Source organism: Stegodyphus dumicola, chromosome X2 (assembly GCF_044657685.1).
Source record: "Stegodyphus dumicola isolate Sdum_Otavi_A_Nest chromosome X2, ASM4465768v1".
In the NCBI taxonomy this organism is placed as follows: Eukaryota; Metazoa; Arthropoda; class Arachnida; order Araneae; family Eresidae; genus Stegodyphus; species Stegodyphus dumicola.
The window spans coordinates 168,503,412-168,523,103 of record NC_140781.1 but is presented as its reverse complement, the minus strand read 5'-3'; the positions used below and the strand labels follow the sequence as shown (position 1 = coordinate 168,523,103).

The following is a 19,692-nucleotide window of genomic DNA, read 5'->3' as shown; positions in this document are numbered from 1 at the left end:
AAATAAATATAAACCCTACAAGTAGATCAGCTGGATTAGCCATGCCTGGACAATGATGCCATGTAGCATCAGTTTTCAAGCTTTGTATCTCTTTCACATGGTTTGATATAAATTGTTTCCACTTTTTGCTTGGACTTTGAATCCAGTATAAAGTGACCTTCGAATCATTTCAAAAAAAACTTTTCGATATTTGTTTTTTGTCAATAATTGGTTTCAGTTCACTAGCTAATCTTGCCGCAAGTAAAGCACCCATAAGCTCAAGTCTTGGCAATGACAGCTTCTTTAACTCTGGATTTTGAAGCCACAAGATTGATTAAGATTTGTTTCTCAACCTTTAACTTAACGTAAACAACTTCCCCATAAGCTTTAATACTAGCTTCTGAAAATGTATGAATTTCCAGTTCTGCATCTTGATCAGTAAGACAACCAAGTATATATCTCAGAACCTTTAAGTTTTTAAGTTGTGGAACTGCTTTACATTACTTCATCCACTTCTCTCTTATATCAGGAAGTAAAGCTTTATCCCAAGAAAGTTTTCTTTCCCAGATCTCCTGGAACAGACACTTGAAATGGATAGTAAAAGAAGTCACTATACCCATCGGGTCGAAGATTCTTCCAGCAGCCATTATTAGAAACCGTTTGGTGTTCTTTTTCTGTTGGAGAAATACTAGCAAACTATTAATTTCCAAGGACAGGTAATCACTACATGGATCCCATAAGAGACCAAGAAATCTGTGTAATTTATCCTTTCAATCTTCTGGACATAACTGCTTAAATTCCACAGTTTTCCACTCCTTTATTAACATTTGAGAATTTGAAACTTCCTTAATGTCATCCCAGTGTCTCTCATTATTTAGTCGCACTCTTAGAAATTTCAAAGGCAGATGGAATGTCATCATTACTCCACATTTTACAGTTCATATATCAGGGAGGTGAGACTGAACAATATGTATCGGACTAATAAGATAGGAAAATTCTAAACCCTCTCCCCACACACATCAAGGGCTGAAAATGAAAATGTGGTTTGTTAGCCGACAGGCAAAACAACGTGCAGAATCATTCAGCACCATTGTGGATAGTGATGCTTGTTGGCAAAAGAAATATCTCAGCTAAGCGGGCCAAAAATTGACTTACAGCATACTTTCTTTTGAATATAATAATCTCCGTTCACACAGAATTTGAGAAAAATGAGACACAAAAAAAAAAAAAAAAAGAGAGAGAGAGAGATTTTATGGAAGGTTCAGCTATTAGATGTCTGGATGAGTCATCGTTTCAGTTATTAGATGTCTGGGTTTTGGACAGTGTATTGTATTTTCTTTTTGACAGAGAGTGAGTTTAGTATAACTAAATTAAGAGAACATAAGTGAAGTATTTATTTCATTTCATTTGGTGAGATTTTCATTGACTTATTTCTTGAGGCATAATATGAGTTTCAGAAACAACAAATTAGTCTTTTACAGTCTAGATCTATATTATATGGAAGACCAGCTCTATTTCTTTAATGCTTTAACTCTTATTATTTGTCCATCAAATGTGTTTTAAAAACATAATTTTGAAATTTTCAAACCTGACAAACCTGAGAATGTTTTTAAATGTTTATATTTCTGCAATTATTTTTTTACTTTTCTATCTCAGAGGCTATTAAATGATGACCACATGCCAGTTCTTTACAAATGATCTTGCATTGAGGTTTCATTCTCTCAATTGCTAAGCCAGATCTCATCTCTTTACAAAGTGGATATTTTCCTGCCCCTACTTTGCATATTTTGTCTTGGTTTTCAGATTTGTTCCCAAATTTTAATTAAAATAAAAAGCTTTTTATTTTGTAGAAATAACTGAAAAGCTTAGATACCTTTAAGAAATGATGAGCTTGCCTCTTGTTTTATTTGTATTGTATCATAAAATATCTGCTTTCCAAAACTTAAATACTAGAAGATAACATGTAACATAGTGTGCCAATCAATATTAAATTAATTTTAAATGCAAAATTTGGGGAGGAGGAGACATTAGGAAAAGCATTCTTCTGTTCTATTGGCAAATGAAAGAAATGGGGAATGACACCACTTACTGTTCCTTATTTTATGATGGTTTCATATGGAACTCATTCTATAAATTCAAAGCTTTTAAGGACATAATAAAGTCAACTGACAAATCACAGGGAGACTGTTGCCTTATGCTTTTGAAGTATATAATCAAATGTAAGGACGGTCGGTTGATTTTTATTAGGCTGCCAAAAACAGTTAATAAATAATATCCTTGGATGTGAATACCAAACCTTTCTGTGATTGAGCTCCTGGTGAAAGAAGGCATAACACTGACTAATATTCTGAATATCTAATTTATCTGATATATTAAATATTCCAAATATATGATACTACACCTTTGCATGCTAAAAGCTGTGCTGCTGTATTTAGACCCAAGAGAGTATCACTTGAGGATGATCATAGACAAGACCCTGGTGGGCATTACCAATAAAGGAAAGGGATATATGGTGATAAATCACTGTAGGAGAGTGTACTAGATTGTGATAATCATCAGTGTATAAGAAAATATGATGGGTTGATGGTATATGAAAATGAATAATGGAATGGGTAAATTTGGTAGGAAAAAAGAGTTACTTCAAAGTTCAGTAAGGAATGTCTACCTCAAATACTAATGCCAGGAATTAGGGTGGGTGCATACAGGCCCCACCCTGTATAAATTTTTATGATTTTACATTTGTGCTATTTTTAATGTGAATTATGACCCAGCTTTTCTTCCATGAAGGCATATTTTCTCTTAGGCAGATAGTTGTGTGATTTGCTGCAATCAAATGCTCCAAGCCCAAACATGCAACTAAAGAGCTTGTTATGGAACCACAAGGAATCTTCTCAATTCCACAAGTTCAGAGTATTGAAGTCTGCTCGGAAAGATTTTAACCATCATATTTTGGGGATAAAGAGGAGCTGTTGCTGACTGTGTAGCATAACACCATAATAACATATGTTTAATATGCCAACTTGTTGATTGAACTCCAACAAGCCATAGAAAGAAGAAAACTCCTTAGCAAAACTTAGCAGAAAAGTATTGTTTTTGCATGATAATGCAGCTGCATACAAGGATGGGTTTTCCCAGACTTCTTGTTCAGCGTCTGACATATTCACCATTTTCAATACACATGGCTCCAAGTAACTATTTTTATTCCAAAATTGGAACAAAATTTGCATGGTTCACATTACAGTGATGATTGTGCCATGAAATATGCCAATTGAGATTGTGACAAAACTTTTTTTTCTACTGGAAATTGATGCCCTAACTGATAATTGCTTTGAAATTGATGCCTAACTGGTAACTTGTAATTGCTAAGTGGTAATTGCTTTGAAACTGTGATAAACTACGTAGAAAACCATAAATCAATGTAGGCATTCATCTTAAAACTTATTGAAAATCCTTTTTACATTTAAGTGTTTACCGTGGCCAAAGAGTATTGTTTTCAGTTAATGAGTATAAATTTTTATCAGCTTTAATGCTAAGAACATGATGATATTTATGGATAATTGTTTTGTGTGTTGCTGTAGTTAATATAAAGTACCTTGCAGATCTTGCCAATAAAAACATTTTATTTTTCAGTTTAGTGTAAAAAAAAGCTAGTGTTAAGTTTTGGTAACAACTTCCAGTAAATGCTGTATAGTTACTATTGTCTAACTTATCCTATTTGCTGGGTAATTTTCGGTTTGTGAAAATCACCTACATATCTTTAATTAAAATTGTACTTAGCTGAAAGAGAATTTTGAAGTAGTTTTAGAACTAGCTGTCGTTTGCTTACTTCAATGCATGACCTTCTGTTATGTCATTCTTGTTGTTTCTATGGTGAAGTAGACATCTAATTGAAAAGAATAGTCTTATAATGTCAACTAAATGTATAATCATGATTTTGCCTCTAAAAAGAAAAGCTTTAACATGTGAAGCAGTTGAAATTCAGCAAATTAGTAAAGAAATGGATGTAGCATTGTTACATTGATAATTCACTAATTTCAGATATTAAAATCAAAACCATGAATTAATAATTTGTTCAACTTGATGCAAAAAATAGTTTTACTATACAAAAAATATGAAGGGATAATATGTCTTCTGACCAAGGCATATTATCCATTCATAAGTTTGTAATAAGAGTTGAAATGTGATGGTTTGGGATATAGATAAACAATATTATTCGGCATTAACTTTACTTTTGCAAAAATGATCCTAGCATTTGTACGCTAATTTTCATTTATCTGTAAATAACTGAAAGATAAATACCACAAACAGAATAAGATGCCAATGAATTTTCAAGAACTTACTAATAAGTAAAGAACAATGCTTTGTATAATGTGGAGAAAGAAAAAAAACAATGAAAAGAAATAATGTAGATCAAGAATTTCTGTCTTTGTTGATTGGTGGGAAACACAGATCAGAATTTAAACTAACTGATGCAGACAGTTAACTAACTGATGTAGACATATTTTTATAGATGTGGAAAGCTTCATGGAAATCTAATTCACCAAGGAAGTTCTACGGATGATTTTGTATTTGAACAACATTGTATTTATGGATGACAAAATTGTGTTTATTGTTTACAGATGAATCGTGTGCAGTGATTAATTTACTTGTTTCCTTTTTTTGAATTTAAAAATCATGTTTGGATACACACACTTTTCCTGAATTGAGAATTTTCGGGAAAGGCATAGGAAAAAATTTTCTGTTCCAAGTGTTTCTTTCAGGTTGGCTGTTGCTGCATTTCACCTCTTAACATGACTTATTGATGCCCATTTGTTTCATGCTAGACTAAGAAACTAACCAGCTGCTGGCTTTTTAACTCTGGACAACCAATGAATGCTGCTTATATCGACTCTGCCTCATATAAAAAGTATTGGGAAGCCAGAAGGCAATTGGGATAGTTACTAGTCATCTGGCATTTGTAGATGTGTAGATTCATAATATTTGACTCAGAACTTCAATGCATGGATGGTTTGACTAATGTATAACAAGCCTCACTGAGAAGAAATATTATACATTCCCCTAGAATTCATGTCAGGAATGGGATAGTCAAGGACAGAATTGCTAATTTTTTACAGGAAGAGAAGTAACACAAAAGTTGAAGTTATATAAAATACATTCAGTTTTGTAGCTGATAGTGGGAAGGATAATCTTGTTATTTGTCCCCTATTAGAATGGGAAAATGCTTGAAAACTTGATCAATAATTTAAGATGAGAAACTTCTGTCTGCAGCAATAGCTTTCCGATTGTTGAGCCATTGACCAAGAGCTGACAAGTGGTGCTAACCTTGAGTGCTAAAGTTTATAAAGAAGCTAATTTTTGTGTAGTACATTGACAGGATCTGGCATGTGATAGATGACAAAATGAGCAAAACTTTCACTGCCCTTTAGTATTTAATATGCTTGCAGAACCGCAGCTTGTGAACAGTTTGTTTGGCATATCATTCCATCAAGTGATGATCTTTTAATATAATTAAAATCTAGCTCAGTATAGTTTAATTTCAGTTGCAAAGGAAGGTAGAAATTGAAATTTATGAGTCTGTTTAATAGCTGTGAAACTACTGAATTTCTCTGATGTTTTGAAACTGCATTACCTTAATATCTTAAGTATTTTGCTATCACTTTCATAAGTAGAAAAGCATTTTTTAATGCATTGAATAGCTACAATGAATTAAGTCCCATGAATGAATTTAAAAGTCCCTCTTGGTTAGTAGATAGAAATGAAAAGTTCATTGGAAAAGAAAGCAGGCACCATGATATGTCTTATCTAGGAGACCAATAGTGTACTGCTATTTGCAGTTGGTGACACCAGTGAAGGAATAAGTAGAAATTGTTGTAGAAGAAGTGTTAGTTAATTGGATTGAAAATTTATAGACTTGTTGATTTCGAAAATTAAATAATTTTATGTGGAATTGTTATATAAGAAAGCAGAAGCATAGTTCTCTGAGATCAGATTACATATGTAGTTAGTAAGGTAAATGCAACATGTTTAAAGCTGCAAGAAATGGATGTTTATTTCATATTTCCTAGTTAAATATAATATTTTGATTCATTTTAAACAGTTTTTATTTGATGATACTGTGGGTTTTTTTTTTTTTTTTTTTTTTTTTTTGCATAATTCTTATTTTTTTTAAATATCTTATTTAGTACTGTAATACATACTTAACATTAGATAGTACATTATTGTGTACTATATAATGTTATGGGTTCTAAGAAATACTTTATAAGTATGTGCATTTTCAATTTTTTAAAGCACGTTGCATTTTAAAATATTCACACCGCCATTTTCTTTTTTAACAGCTCTATATGAAATTATTTAATTTTCAAAATTTAAAAAACTTCATCCAATTCGCAATCAACTTCTTTTGCAACAATGTTTATCCCTTCGATGCTGAAATTCATTTTTTTAGTGTGTTTTCAGTCTTCCTGCTACTTGTTATATAACTTGATATTAATCTTTTCGAATGTCTCCATCTACTTTATTTGGTATTACAATACAAAGTCTGAAATCCGCATGTCCAATATCTGGATCACCAGCTAAAAAATAAATACATACATAAACTAAAGTAATAAAAAAAATTTCCTGCCTTGTAAAGTCTAAGATTACAGTACAATGTCCGAAGGCCTGACATCTAATATCTGGAATTATCTAACATCCCGGACCTTCAAACCACTAGCCAAAGAAACAAATAAATAAAGTAACAAAATATCCCTCCTTGCAAATTCTAGGAATGGAGAATATAGTGCTCAAAAAAAGGAAGCAGTTGTGCCATAAATCTGGTTTTTTCTCTGGACCAACTGAAATTCCTGCATATCACTTTCAAACATCTGCTGGCTAGGGAGTGGTATTGATTGACATTACAGTTACATTGATTGACATTGTATTGATGCTGACCAAGGACTTTCTGCCCTTGAGTGGTTGTAGGGAGCAGGGCCGGAGGTACACATTTAGCCGCCCTCTGCAATTTCTGTGGGTCTTAAATTCTGTTGCCCCTTTACCTCCCAAAATTCTAAAAATATTACCTAAATTCTGCTGCCCAGTGACTCTACTAAATTCTAAAACTTTTCATATCCTTAATTTTAGTTGCTCCGTGCTCCTCTAACCTTTAAAATGTTTGCCGCTCTGGCTCTGGTGCGCATTGTTAGGAATTAGCATTCGTCTATCTGACTTAAACAATAAGTGAAACCTAAATATTTTCATGTCTACATGTCATCTCACTAGATTTAAACTGAAGATATAAAATTCGGTGTTGTTGAAGTCCTGACAATTCTAGATCTCAGACTTTGTACTGTATTTCCTTTTATATTAGAGTAGTTAACATTCCTTATAATTAGGTGTTATTTTGTGACACTTAAGATACACTGAACTGTCCTCATTTTCATTCAAACCAGGTAATGGAATTGTATTACATGAAGCATTACAATTTAATGTAAAATAACCTTTTTTTTTAAACTCATTTGTCTTCCTATTAAAAGAAAAACCTAGTTCTTTAGAATTTTGTGCTGAGTAATAATTTTACTTTTAGGAATGGACACCAGATGAATGCATTCCAGAGTTTTTTTCTGATCCTACAATATTTTATTCCATTCATCCTGATTTGAGTGACCTTGGTGTTCCTTCATGGTGCAAAAGTCCTGAAGATTTTATTAAGAAACACAGAGAAGCTTTAGAAGGTTACCATGTTTCAGAGAGACTTCATCACTGGATTGATCTTGTTTTTGGCTATAAAGTGAGTTTACTATGTATAAGAAGTACAATATTTCATATTTTTTACTTACTGTATTTATAGTTAATAACTATACTCATTTTTATAATGAATTATCCAAATGTAAATTTTTTCTTGAAACTTTATACTGTTGTAAAAACTCTACATTATTGTTTACAAAATGTGTTGAGCTACAATTAATATCTTACTGATGCAGGGAAATGGGGTAATTCTTCCTCTTCCCATTTATATCTGTGGTATAGGATGCATCAATTTTGAACATATTATGCATTCCAGTGTTATGTGTTAACTGTTGTAAATTCCATAAATCATTCCTTATTTTCCCCTTCTTTTCCTCCTTAAAAAGCTATTGTTTATATCTCAGATCATTATAAAATTTCACGTACTCTGAGCAGGATTATATTTTATTATTTAAATTACGGTCTTCATCTTTCCTTTGTATAGTGAAAAATATGTGTGTTATAAATAAAATTATTCCTTATGCAAGAATTTTTCAGATGTGTACTCAGTTGCTTATGCAGTTGAATAGTAATTTCATTTTATGGTAAAATGTGCTTAGCATTTTGACTGAAAAGTTTGAAGGTATTGAGATATGCCTTGACTGAAAAGTTTGAAGGTATTGAGATATGCCTGTTATTTACCAAATAAATTATTGTCATTAGGTAAAATATGATGTTAGAGGCCCCAGGAACTGTACCATATTAGTTAGTTTAAATATTTAGTTTCAAGTGTTTAGTTGGAATGTTTAGTTGTAATTATGTCATGAACACATTTGTGCATTCTAGAACCAATGATATGCCCGAAATATGCAAAATTCATTATTTTGTCATATACATTTCTGAATGCTTATATACTAGATCTGATCTTAGGAAAATGTATTTAGTTACGGCAATTGCTCATTTTATTGTTCTTAATCTTTCTGCTCAAAAATATTTCTAACATGTTTCTTCTTTGACATTAATATTCGCTAAATGTAATTAATTTTCCTTTTTACTGTAAATAACTTTATGCAGCTTCATAAGATTGCATTGTATGTTCTTTTTTATTTACTTTTTTTTATTCCACTTGTAATCAGTATTCTTTTATTTTAAAACTAATTACTGCCTTAGTCTTTCCTCTGTAATGTATTTTAACTCTTTTGGTGGCTGTTAATGAGAACCTAATTTTATCATTAATATATGCATGTGTGTTTCATTAAAATAGCCTACCATTTGCTGAATGGAGTGGCAATAGAATACTGCCAGTTTATAGTCCTTTTCTCCTGTCATCTGAGCAGGCTGGCTGCTGCATGGAATTTTTATTGTTTTTCCCTATGCATGAAAAAATATGAGATTTTCCAATAAAAAGCCTTATAAAGTCATTCCCTCCCTAGACCCTTGTATGCTTTGCCAAATTAATTATTAATACAGGAATCTTAAGGTATTTGATTTTCATTCCATTTCTAATCAATGTTTTATAATATCATGTATTGTATGAAATGTGTCATGTGAAGTAATAGAACCAAACCTTTCTTGAAACTTGTAACATCATTTGGATGTAAAGTATACACATATTTTTCTAAATGTGAAATAGTTTCTTCTCTGAGTGAAAATAATCTCAAAATTTTGAGTTCTGAGTGTTGACTATCAGTTTTAATCTGTTCTCTGATAGCTGATCAATATTTTAATTTTCTTTTAGTTTCCAAAATATCAATGTTTCTGAATTTAAAGCAGCTGCTGATCTATTCTGTTTAGGTGAGGTTTATTCTTAATTTCTTGAACACATGTGTGATTAAAAACAAAGTTGGATGTATATAATATTCCCTAGGTTTGTGCTTTGTGTCCATGGTTTTTTTATTTTTGAAATCCATGTTTTCAAATTAGGTTGCCTAGATGTTGTTTTAAACCAAACTTAAAAATTCTTCAATTCAAAGTTTCGTTTCTGAAGTGGAAGCATACTTTTACTTTTAAATAAAGAAAAGTTACTTTATTTCCTTAATTTTAACATAGATTACATTAATATGTGTAAATATTTTGAATTGTAAATGTGGAAGGCTAGTTTGTTATGATTAAGTCTAAATTTGTTTGTTCTTCTTAACTCACAGTAAAGTTCTGAGGGAGCACATAATCTTTTAAAAGCAGGATTTTTCCTTTTCCCCCCTCCCCCTTTTTTATCTTAAGAGTGTATGCTACTGCTTCTTTTTTCCCCTTTATATAATACATACGTATTAAAGTTTAAAGTTAATTGCTGTGAAGCAACTGTCTAGTTTTCCTAATTTATCTAACACTTTAAAAATATACAACATATCTATTTGTTATTTTATTTATTAAAGCCGAAAAGATCTTTTGCAGGTAAAACCCTGTTTGGGTTATTTTCAGCATGAAGCTGTGGTGATAAAACCTGATATGAAGAATGCACTTTGTGTATCTGATCTTTTATGTGTAGATATATGGTGCTTCTTGAGTTTTGCATTTATGCCCCAAAACAACCTTTAAATGCAGATTTTGTCTGAAGATACATACTCTGAAAATTAAAACTTCCTTGAAGGACTGTTACATGAAACAGGTGACAAATAAGAGAAGGAATATTTGCCATTTGAACAGTATTCTGGACTGTAACTACGAAATAACAAACAAAACTTAACTTCATTGGAAATTCATCTTTCATTTATTCATAATCTAATCACTCAATTAGCAGCTATTCAAACACGAAACGAAGATCAATCTCTCAAATCACTAGTATCACAAATAAAAAAGCTATATTGGTGCACGTGGGGCATTACAGGATTCGTTGCTAGTCAGACAGCAAAGGAGAAAGTTTTCGCTTAGTAGACTATCAGGTGCTAACATCTCACTCGAGATTGAAATTCTAATTTCAGAACTAATGTACATAAATTAAGGCATTCATATAAAAAATTAAATGCAATAAATCAATTCTGCAAAGAAACTGAATTTTACAGTAAAAGAAACATGCAATATTAATACAAGGAATTAGTAAACAATTTCACTACTTCAGTCAGTAGGCAGAATAAATATATTAGAAATTCTACAGTTTACCAGTCCTTGAGTTTTTATAACAACAATACGGATTTGGCCATTGCTTTCAGGGATAGTACCATAGAAGTAGTTTATCCTCTTTAACTAATATAAGAGTACATCTTTTTATATTTTCTTTTTGAAAGAACAATTTGCATATCTGCTGAAAGTATCTTAAGATAATCTGTGGACCAGTTCTTCCATATTATTTGGTTAATTTTAATTTTCTGCCAGTGGGAAGTCTGTTATCGGTAATTTCTGTAGAGCCTTCAGGAGTCTTCCAATTAAACAATGGTCAGGGATCAAAGTTTCGAAGTCACTGGGATCTGAAGATAGAGGTAACAATGGTCTACTATTCAATGTACCTTCAATTTGGTTTATGACTTATGACAGTCAAAAATTCTTCAATTAGTTAATTTTGCATTTTTAGTAGTTCGTTTTAGATTATATTTAAAGGATTTAATGCTCATAAATACCACAGAAACTGGGAGATCGAGGTGGATTGAATTTCCAGATTGTTTATTCAGAAGCTAAATATGATGACAGATTAGGCGAACTTTCGACAAGGATTAACAGCTTTTCATGACAAAGTTGGTAGCATTATCCAAATATATAGCCCAGTTAAAGGCCCAGCCGTGGAAAAATCTTCTTAATGTTGCAATTTACAGTCTGCCATGTTAGATCTGTAGCAAAATCAACATGTATCACTCAGCGTACAAAAATGACAACGTGTATCTTGTTTAAGGTGCCTCTTCACTGATTTTTGTATTTTATGTAAAAGGGTCCGAATAAATCAATGCCAGTTACGGAAAAGGGGAGACTCACCAAAACTCTTTCTTTCAGCAATGGTGCCATAGGTTGTTTGGCTATTTTGGGTTTTATTTTTTAGACAGGTAATGGAGCTATGTACTATTTTATGGCTGAAATTCCTGTCGAACACAATGCAACAAAGTTTTAGCACCAACATGTAAATATTTTAAATGAAATTAAAGCAGTTAATTTATGATCCCTGGGGTGCTTTTGGTTATAGGACAAAGACGATGTATTTAAACTACACGATTACACACAACACAATTTCCAAAGTTTTGAGTTGGTGTGGTGAAGAGTTAATCCATGCTACTCTTATAGTTGAATTAGAATAGAATGTTACCTTTTCAATGTCTTAATTTAAAAAAGTCAAAACTCTTTTAATAAGCTTAGCAAATAGAAGAGAAGCTGAAAACTCCAAACGTGGGAACGGTAAGAGACCTCAAAGGAGCTACTTGAGATTTGCTTACCAGTAACTTTAAACAAGAGCTATCTTGATTGGGTTTTAGGTAAACGACCATTCCATATGCAGAAGTTGAAGCGTCAGTGAAGCCTACAACAGCCCTTTTATCAGCTGTAGAATGCAAAAAATATCTTTCTATAATTAAGACACAATAACACGCCGAATAAATACTAAATTTTGTAAATATAACGCTGATTTTTGTTGTTTGACTTCTGAATTAATATCTTTCTATCTCAAGTTTTTTTTTTTTTTTTTTTTTTTTTTTTTTAAGTATTATAACTTTGAAACAAAATTCCATTCACTGGTAAATGATTTAGGTAATTCATCATCTCAGTTCAATTTTAAAGACCACAGTTACTGAAGAAATATTTTTGCTTTACAAATGACTGCTCTGATAAAACCAATAGGATCATAGAGCCCATCAATAATCGAAAGGACATCTCTTTTCATAAAAGATGACTTGTATTGGAAAGCAACTTTAAAAGTCAAGATGTAGGATTCTGGTTATTAGATTATGCCAAGAGTTTTCGTAAATTCAGTGAAAACAAATTGAAACTCTTGTTTAGACACTGAAAGGTCTAATACGGTCCTTAGAGTTCCTGTAGAGACATTCCACAGCTTCTGAATATCTTTATGAGTTGATTCCTTAATTCAATGGCAGATTCAATATTAAGGGCTCCCGTTGCTATGCCGTCAATATAGACATTATAAAGAGTTCAGAAGTTAATGGGTATTTGGGTATTTTTGCTGTTCATCCAAAGGTAATTGGTTCAGTGTCCTTATAGCTAGAAATGGAGCACATTTAGTACCATATGTAACAGATTTTAGTCTGAAGACACTAAATGAATCATCTTCGTGCTCTTTCCGTGGGATACATAGCAGATCTATTTGTGAGGAGTTAATTAAAATCTGGCTAAACATTTGCTTAATATCTGCAACTAGAACAATTTCATGTTTACGAAATAGAACAATTAAATCAAAAATAGCTTCCTTAACTTTTCCTGATAGTAAAATATCATTTAGACTTAAGTCTGAAGTAGTAGGTCCTGATACATTAAACACAGGTTGTAATTTCATAGATGACTTTTCAGGTTTGTAAGTTTCATGGTAAGGTAGATAGAATGTAATGTGTAGAGGTTTTTCTTCTTTAGCCCTTTCCATATGATTTAAGCTTTCATAGTCCTTGATAAAATGTGTATAAAGCTTTTTTAGGTTTGGGTTTCTATTTAGCCTTTTAATCGTTTGATTAGAACGTTTGTTAGCTATGTTTCTCGAATCGCCTAATTGATGAAGTGCTTCTTTTCAAATAGGCATCTATACTAAAATGTCCACTCTCGTCTCTCCTGTGTGTCCTCTGATAGTGCAATTCACAAAACTCCTCTTCTGTGCTTTGGAGAGTTTCGTTAGCCATATCTTCAGTTTGCCAAAACTGATGAAAGCATGCTTCTGAGATTTTGGACTAAGAGTTTAGCTCGCCATATTGATTTGAACTTTCAGTTTCAATAACATCACTAGTAATAAATCCGAAAATTGAATCTTGGAAAAAGAAAGTACTAGACGATGGTATCTCTCGCTGTCTCACCAAATCAGAAAAGAGCTCAGTCCCCAATAAGATGTCGATCTTTCCTGGCTTGTCAAAACCTGAGTCCACTAAGTGTGTTAATTTCTTTATTTTTCTTCTCTTTCTAGTAGTTTATTCTGACTGTAAAAGTGCAGTTTTTGGCATGACTAATTACTTTTTTGCAGCTCTTGTTTATTGGCAACTGTGTAAAAGTTTGCAGCATAATTTGATGCCAAAAAGATTTAGTTTGCAGTATGATTTGGTTAAATCTCTTAAGCATATTTCAGAGAAGAATGAGATGAAAATGCAATAAATGTAGACATATAAGGGATAAATATATCATAGTGCAATAATGCAGTTAACAACCCAGGAACACTTTTGGGAGATAAAAGGTGTCATGCTGGAGAAGCTGCCTGAAAATTATAATATTTTTTTTAAATGGCTGAATTTAAAGAGCTTCAATGTAAAAAAAAAAAAAAAAAAAAAAAAACACGCATACTGAGGGGCTAAGCGATATCTTTCAGTTTCCATTTCCTATCATCAGCTGTTTAAGGAAGAATGAAATGTGTTTCTGAAAACCTCATTATCAGGGATGATATATGTATATCCATTTCTTATGCACTTAGAGGAAAATATTTTCCTCATCATCATAATCCAAACAGTTGAATACCTGAATAATGAGGTTCTAAAATGCACAAGGTGATTTTTTTTACTTAAATTTATGAAATTTGAAATAAAAACCTCAGTTCATATCAAACATAGAAACTTTTACTACACCTAAGCTTTATCTGATTTTCTCTTTTTGAGTAACTGAAAGACAATTTTGAGGGCAATACTGTACATATAATATTACAGTACAGAATGCAGACATGAATGGTTTAAATTTCATCATTTTTTTTTTTTTTTTTTTTTTTTTTACTTGGAGTTTCATGTAGCCTTGATATTTGCAGAGAGCCTGATTTTATTGTATATTTTTCATTCTTAAGTTCGTCTATCAAGGTGGGATGAATGCGGAAATGTACTTGGAGACTGTATTTTAAAGGGACAGAAATGAGCTTAACAACTTTTCATTTTATTTATTATATAATTTGAAAATTAAAAGTTTATATGGTGCATGGAAGTATGAGTTTTGGTTATCCCTTAAAAAACAAAATATTCGGATTATGCATAGCCTTTGAATATGCGTTTGTCATTAAGCTATTTAATATCAGGCTATATGATTATTCACTATGTCAGTGTATAATATTTCATGTTCTGTATATGATAAAATAATTGAATAAAAATTTCACATACTGATATATATCAAAAGTTATGCTTTGAATGCCAGTTCTTTTAAACGTTTTGTATAATATTTTGTGTTCTGTATATGGTTAATATGAATTTAGCATGTCTGAAAGGTATTTATGATAAAATAATTGAATAAAAACTTCACATACTGATATATATATAAAGTTATGCTTTGAATACCAGTTTTCTTTTTAATGTTTTGTTACTTTGTTGATGTTTCTCCATGATTTTTAGAATGATGAAATATTGATCACATCTTGTTTGGCGATACAATGTGTAGAACTGCCTATTTATGCAAAATTTTTTCAGGACCACCTTCATCGCCTGGCTTTCATTTCAGTTTATGCATTGCCATATAATGAATAAATTGAATATATATTTGAAGATATGAATTATGTATCTCGTAATGCACTGGTGGAAAAAATTAAAGGAACACCTAATAAAAACTAATATAACTTGAATGGTTTTCAACTAAGAACATGGAACTTGCACAAGCTCTTTATTTTGCTACGCCTGACATAGTTTCAAAATAAAGAACTGCTTATTTATTCAAAAAAAATAATAATAATAAAATATGATTACAGTCAAAAGTCTTTAATCCGGACTCGCCGCGACTTCGGTGATTCCGGATTATCGGTTTTTCCAGATTATAGATCATCAATTTAAATCTGGTAAGATGGCATGCAGAAATTATAAAATTAAAAATAGGAAACCGTAATTTATGAAATAAAGAACAATTATGATCTAAAGGGTATCAAAATTTACAAAAAAAAAAAAGCTTAATATTTATTTGTTTACTTTTTTAAACATTTATTTCAACGCGCGGATGCGTAAAGCATACATTACGCATAGTCGAAATAAGAAAATTGCAACCAGAAAACTATTTATTTATAATGACGAAGAATTTGATTTAAATCATATCAAAGACGGAGTACATCGAGATGAAATACTACATTTAGTAAGGAATTATAAGCTGAATAAAATAAAAACATTTGCCCTGAAGATAAGGATAGTGCTGACAGATCAACTTCCAGTTCATTGCGCGCCACAACGTTTCCCCTCCTCTCCACGCAGAGCAGCGCAAAATTGAAAACAGATTTCGGAATGGTTAGAGAAACAAGGATATGCCTTTATCTATATTTTGCAGCAATTCCACTTTTTGTTTGATGGACATCGAAACATGCTTTCGCTTTGTAGATCCTTTGGCAGCTCCAGAATCGGAAATTATTTTTGACATAATCGAAAGTTCAAGTTTACTTTTATAAAATTGCTCTAACAGTCCACAAAAAATAATAAGCCAGATCCAATTAGAAGATTAAGGAACAACACAATCTGGAACATTAATTGAAATAGATAATTAGGTAATTTTAACTTAACTTATACCGTCCGTTATACATTAAATACGCGTGCGTGAACGCATATGCGCATGCGTTTACGCATGTGCAGAAAGTTTGTAGTTTTGAGGTCCGGATTATAGATCATCCGGATTATGGACGTCCGGATTAAAGACTTTTGTCTGTATAAGAAATGTTATATAAAGTAGGGTAGGAAAAATTTCTTCTAACTTTTTAGAGACACATCAGAAAAATTTAATGTGGTTTGTTATCACCCATAACCAAAATGCAGGCTTTACAGCAACTTTCCTTGCTCTCTTAGATAGTCTAGGAGTTCCTATGTTAACAAAGTAACTTCAGCAGTTGTTGAGAAATAATGGTCCTGAGTGTCTGTTATGCTACTTTTTTTACCTAGAACATACCCATGTCATTAAACCATTTTTAGATTCCCGGTATGATGATTTTGGTTGCTTTTAGGTTACAGACCTGTGTCAGTATCTGCCAGGCGCCCATTTTTCTAGTCTGTCAGATGCCTTCTAGGCATGGTCCACCTTCTGTATGCACAACATTTATGCAGCTACTCTCACAATTCTTGAAATTAAAATTTGAATTAACTTCTTGCACTCCTTTTCTCACGTGCTGAAAGAATGGGAGCAATACTTTGCATATATCTATAGAACGAAAGTGAATCCCATTGAATTACTTAAAAATGTTGACCTTGAGCTATCAAACAACTATCTTTCAATGGACTTCATTTAAGAGATTTTCGTTTAATTTACTCCGGTAGTGTATATATTAAAATCAACATAAGTTAGTTACTTTTAGCAATCAAGTGTATTTTTTATTTATCATATTTAAATTTCTGTAATAAAAATAGTGTATAATTTTTATTTTGAATTTGCTTAATACTCATTTTCTGTTTATTACGTTCAAGTAAAATGTTTTATGATTGTATACATTTAATTCGCATACCTTAAGAAAAATTACTATATCGCATTGTTTGAGTTTTTAATTACTGGTGTATGAAGCTTTTAATTTCAGAAATGTTCTAGCTTACAGGTCCTGCTGCTGTTAAATCCAAAAATGTTTGTCTGCCATTAGTGGATCACCATACATCTATTCGTAACTATGGAATGGTTCAGCTCTTCTCTCATCCCCATCCTCATAAATTAAATAAATGTATTTTCTCAAGAAGCATTGCTCCAAAGACTTTTCGAAACATTGTCTTTAAGGTAATATTAGGAATGAAATTCATTTTTAGCGGGATTTGAAATTATTTGAGAACACTCTTTTTCAAGTTTGTTTACAATGCATAAATTACAATGAAAAATGATTTTTTAAATATTTTACTTAAATAATAGTTTAATCAGTGTAATTTGTGTTCATGTTTCATTCTGTGTTTTCCAAAGCTTTCTTAAATATATACTTCACTAATAAATTATGAAATATTTTGTAGAGACATTAGGTTATTTCGAAGCGGGAGACATGAAAAGTGAGCAATGCCCTCGCCGAGACTCGAACCTCTTGAATACGTGATGAGCATGCTGACCATTACTTCAGGAAGGCATGCTACGAAAGCGGAAGAAATACCCCCTTTTAAAGGGCGACTAGGGATTAGGGGACCCAGTCACCAAATCCTGATGGTGGAGATTCATCATCTGCTACCTTTTAGTTACGACGCCATTGTAGAGACATTAGTTTATTCAAAGCAATAGACATGAAAAATGTGTAATGCCCTCACCGGGACTTGAACCTCAAACATCTGGAATACACGCCCTGCGTAACAACAGCTTAGACCTGTATTAGGAGGTGGATAACTCTTGATTGCTAAGATTTTAGGATTATCTGTTTCGTTTCCTTTTTTTCGAGATCTTATACCCGAGATATCTCAGTTCCTTGGCCGCAAGCTTGCATTTCTTAGTATCACCTTGAAGCCGGCTTCATTTAATAATGAAAAGACTTACTCAACGTGTTTAATATGTTCGTCTATAGCTTCGCTCGTAACAATTATATCATCTAAGTAGATGGCTGTACTTTTGCCCAGGACGGGTCTTAATACGACATCTGTGAATTTCTGGAATGTAGGCGGAACTCCGCTTAAGCCAAACAGCATTCTCAAAAAGGCATACACGCCTGACTTCATTAGAAAAGCTGTTTTCTCGACATAGTCGAGTTTTACCAATAATTTGAAAATATCCTGACGTCAGGTCTAGCGTAGTCATATACTTAGCAGATCGGATTTTTTAATTATCTCATCAATTATCGGCAGGGGAGACGTGGGATATTTCATTATGCTATTTAATTTATGGTAATCAACGGCGAATCTGCATGAATTCGGATTTGAGGGTGGAAAGCCGTTTTTTTTTTTTTTTTTTCTACATAACTACCAGGCTTGCTTGGGGGCTGCTGCTCGGAACAATTATTTTATTTGCCAGCATTCTTTTTATATGCTCTTCTAAAATTTCTTCTTTTACCTGGTCATAGCAATAAGGCTTAGACCGCACTCGGGGGGGGGGGGGGGGAGAGCATTTCCTACATTTATCTCATGCTGCACCACCTGGCAGAAACCAGGTTTCTCATCGAATAATTTACAAAATTGTCTTACCAAATTTTCCATTTTCTTTTCCTCCTCTTCCTGGAGGTGGTTGATGTCAACATCTGGCATATTAAATTAGCTAGCGAAGCTATCAAGGGCACGTAATACGGCCGAGCATAGTAGCAGCTTAGAGAGACATAGCCGAAAGGCAAACGCGCGCTATTCAGGAAATCTAATTTTCTCTCTCTCAAAGTCAGTGAAACTTCGACTTATTTGCATTTAATTTGATTCTAAAATCTCATTCTAATACAGAATTGTAAGCTAAACTTAGGGTATACCTTACAAGGTGAAGCGTTACTTTCTACGTTCTTTCTTCGGATTCTGTATATACAGAACCTGGAAGACAAAGTTACTCCCCCCACCCAATTAGTGACTGAAAGCAATAAGAACACATGTAAGGCAAATTCCATCCTGTTTTATAGAAATCCAGAAGTTTTTTCAACAGTGAGAGGCCTGAGAAACATTCAAGGGGAGGGAAGTGATGCTGACAGGAATAAATATAGTATACTTGTCGGCAAACGGAGGCATTGGGAAACAGATTTATCAGGCAACCTGATGTGCATCAAGGCTGTGATATTAATACTCCGTGGGACTGACGACAGCCAGCTGCTCGCAAAATATTTGTTCCCATTGTGTTCATTTACATTCGTCGCATCACGAGTGTGTATAATAATTTGCCTTTCAGTATATTTCCTCAATATTTTTTATGCTGCAATTCATTATATGAGAATTTCTTTCAATGGAATAATAAAATGAAAGAATTTTTTTCCTTTGTCATTTGTATTTCTGAAGAATTATTTCTTCTACTGATGAAGTGTTCCTTCATTAAAGATTTCTTTCTCTGTATGAAAGAATTTATGTTATTTCTTATTGCTTGTATTTGGTATGC

The 19,692-nt window shown here is 32.4% G+C and overlaps 1 protein-coding gene across 3 annotated transcripts in view; it reads left to right on the top strand.

Moving 5' to 3' along the window:
- Wdr81 (WD repeat domain 81) overlaps positions 1–19,692 on the top strand; it is a 236,664-nt gene that overhangs the window by 100,260 nt on the left and 116,712 nt on the right. For all 3 annotated transcript variants that reach the window (XR_015038979.1, XM_085809249.1, XM_085809250.1), the window contains exons 8-9: positions 7,541–7,744; positions 17,260–17,439. Coding sequence is in view for 2 of the 3 variants with exons in the window: in XM_085809249.1 (XP_085665375.1) it covers positions 7,541–7,744; positions 17,260–17,439 (384 nt within the window). In the remaining variant the exon portion in view is untranslated. The remainder of the gene's footprint in view (positions 1–7,540; positions 7,745–17,259; positions 17,440–19,692) is intronic.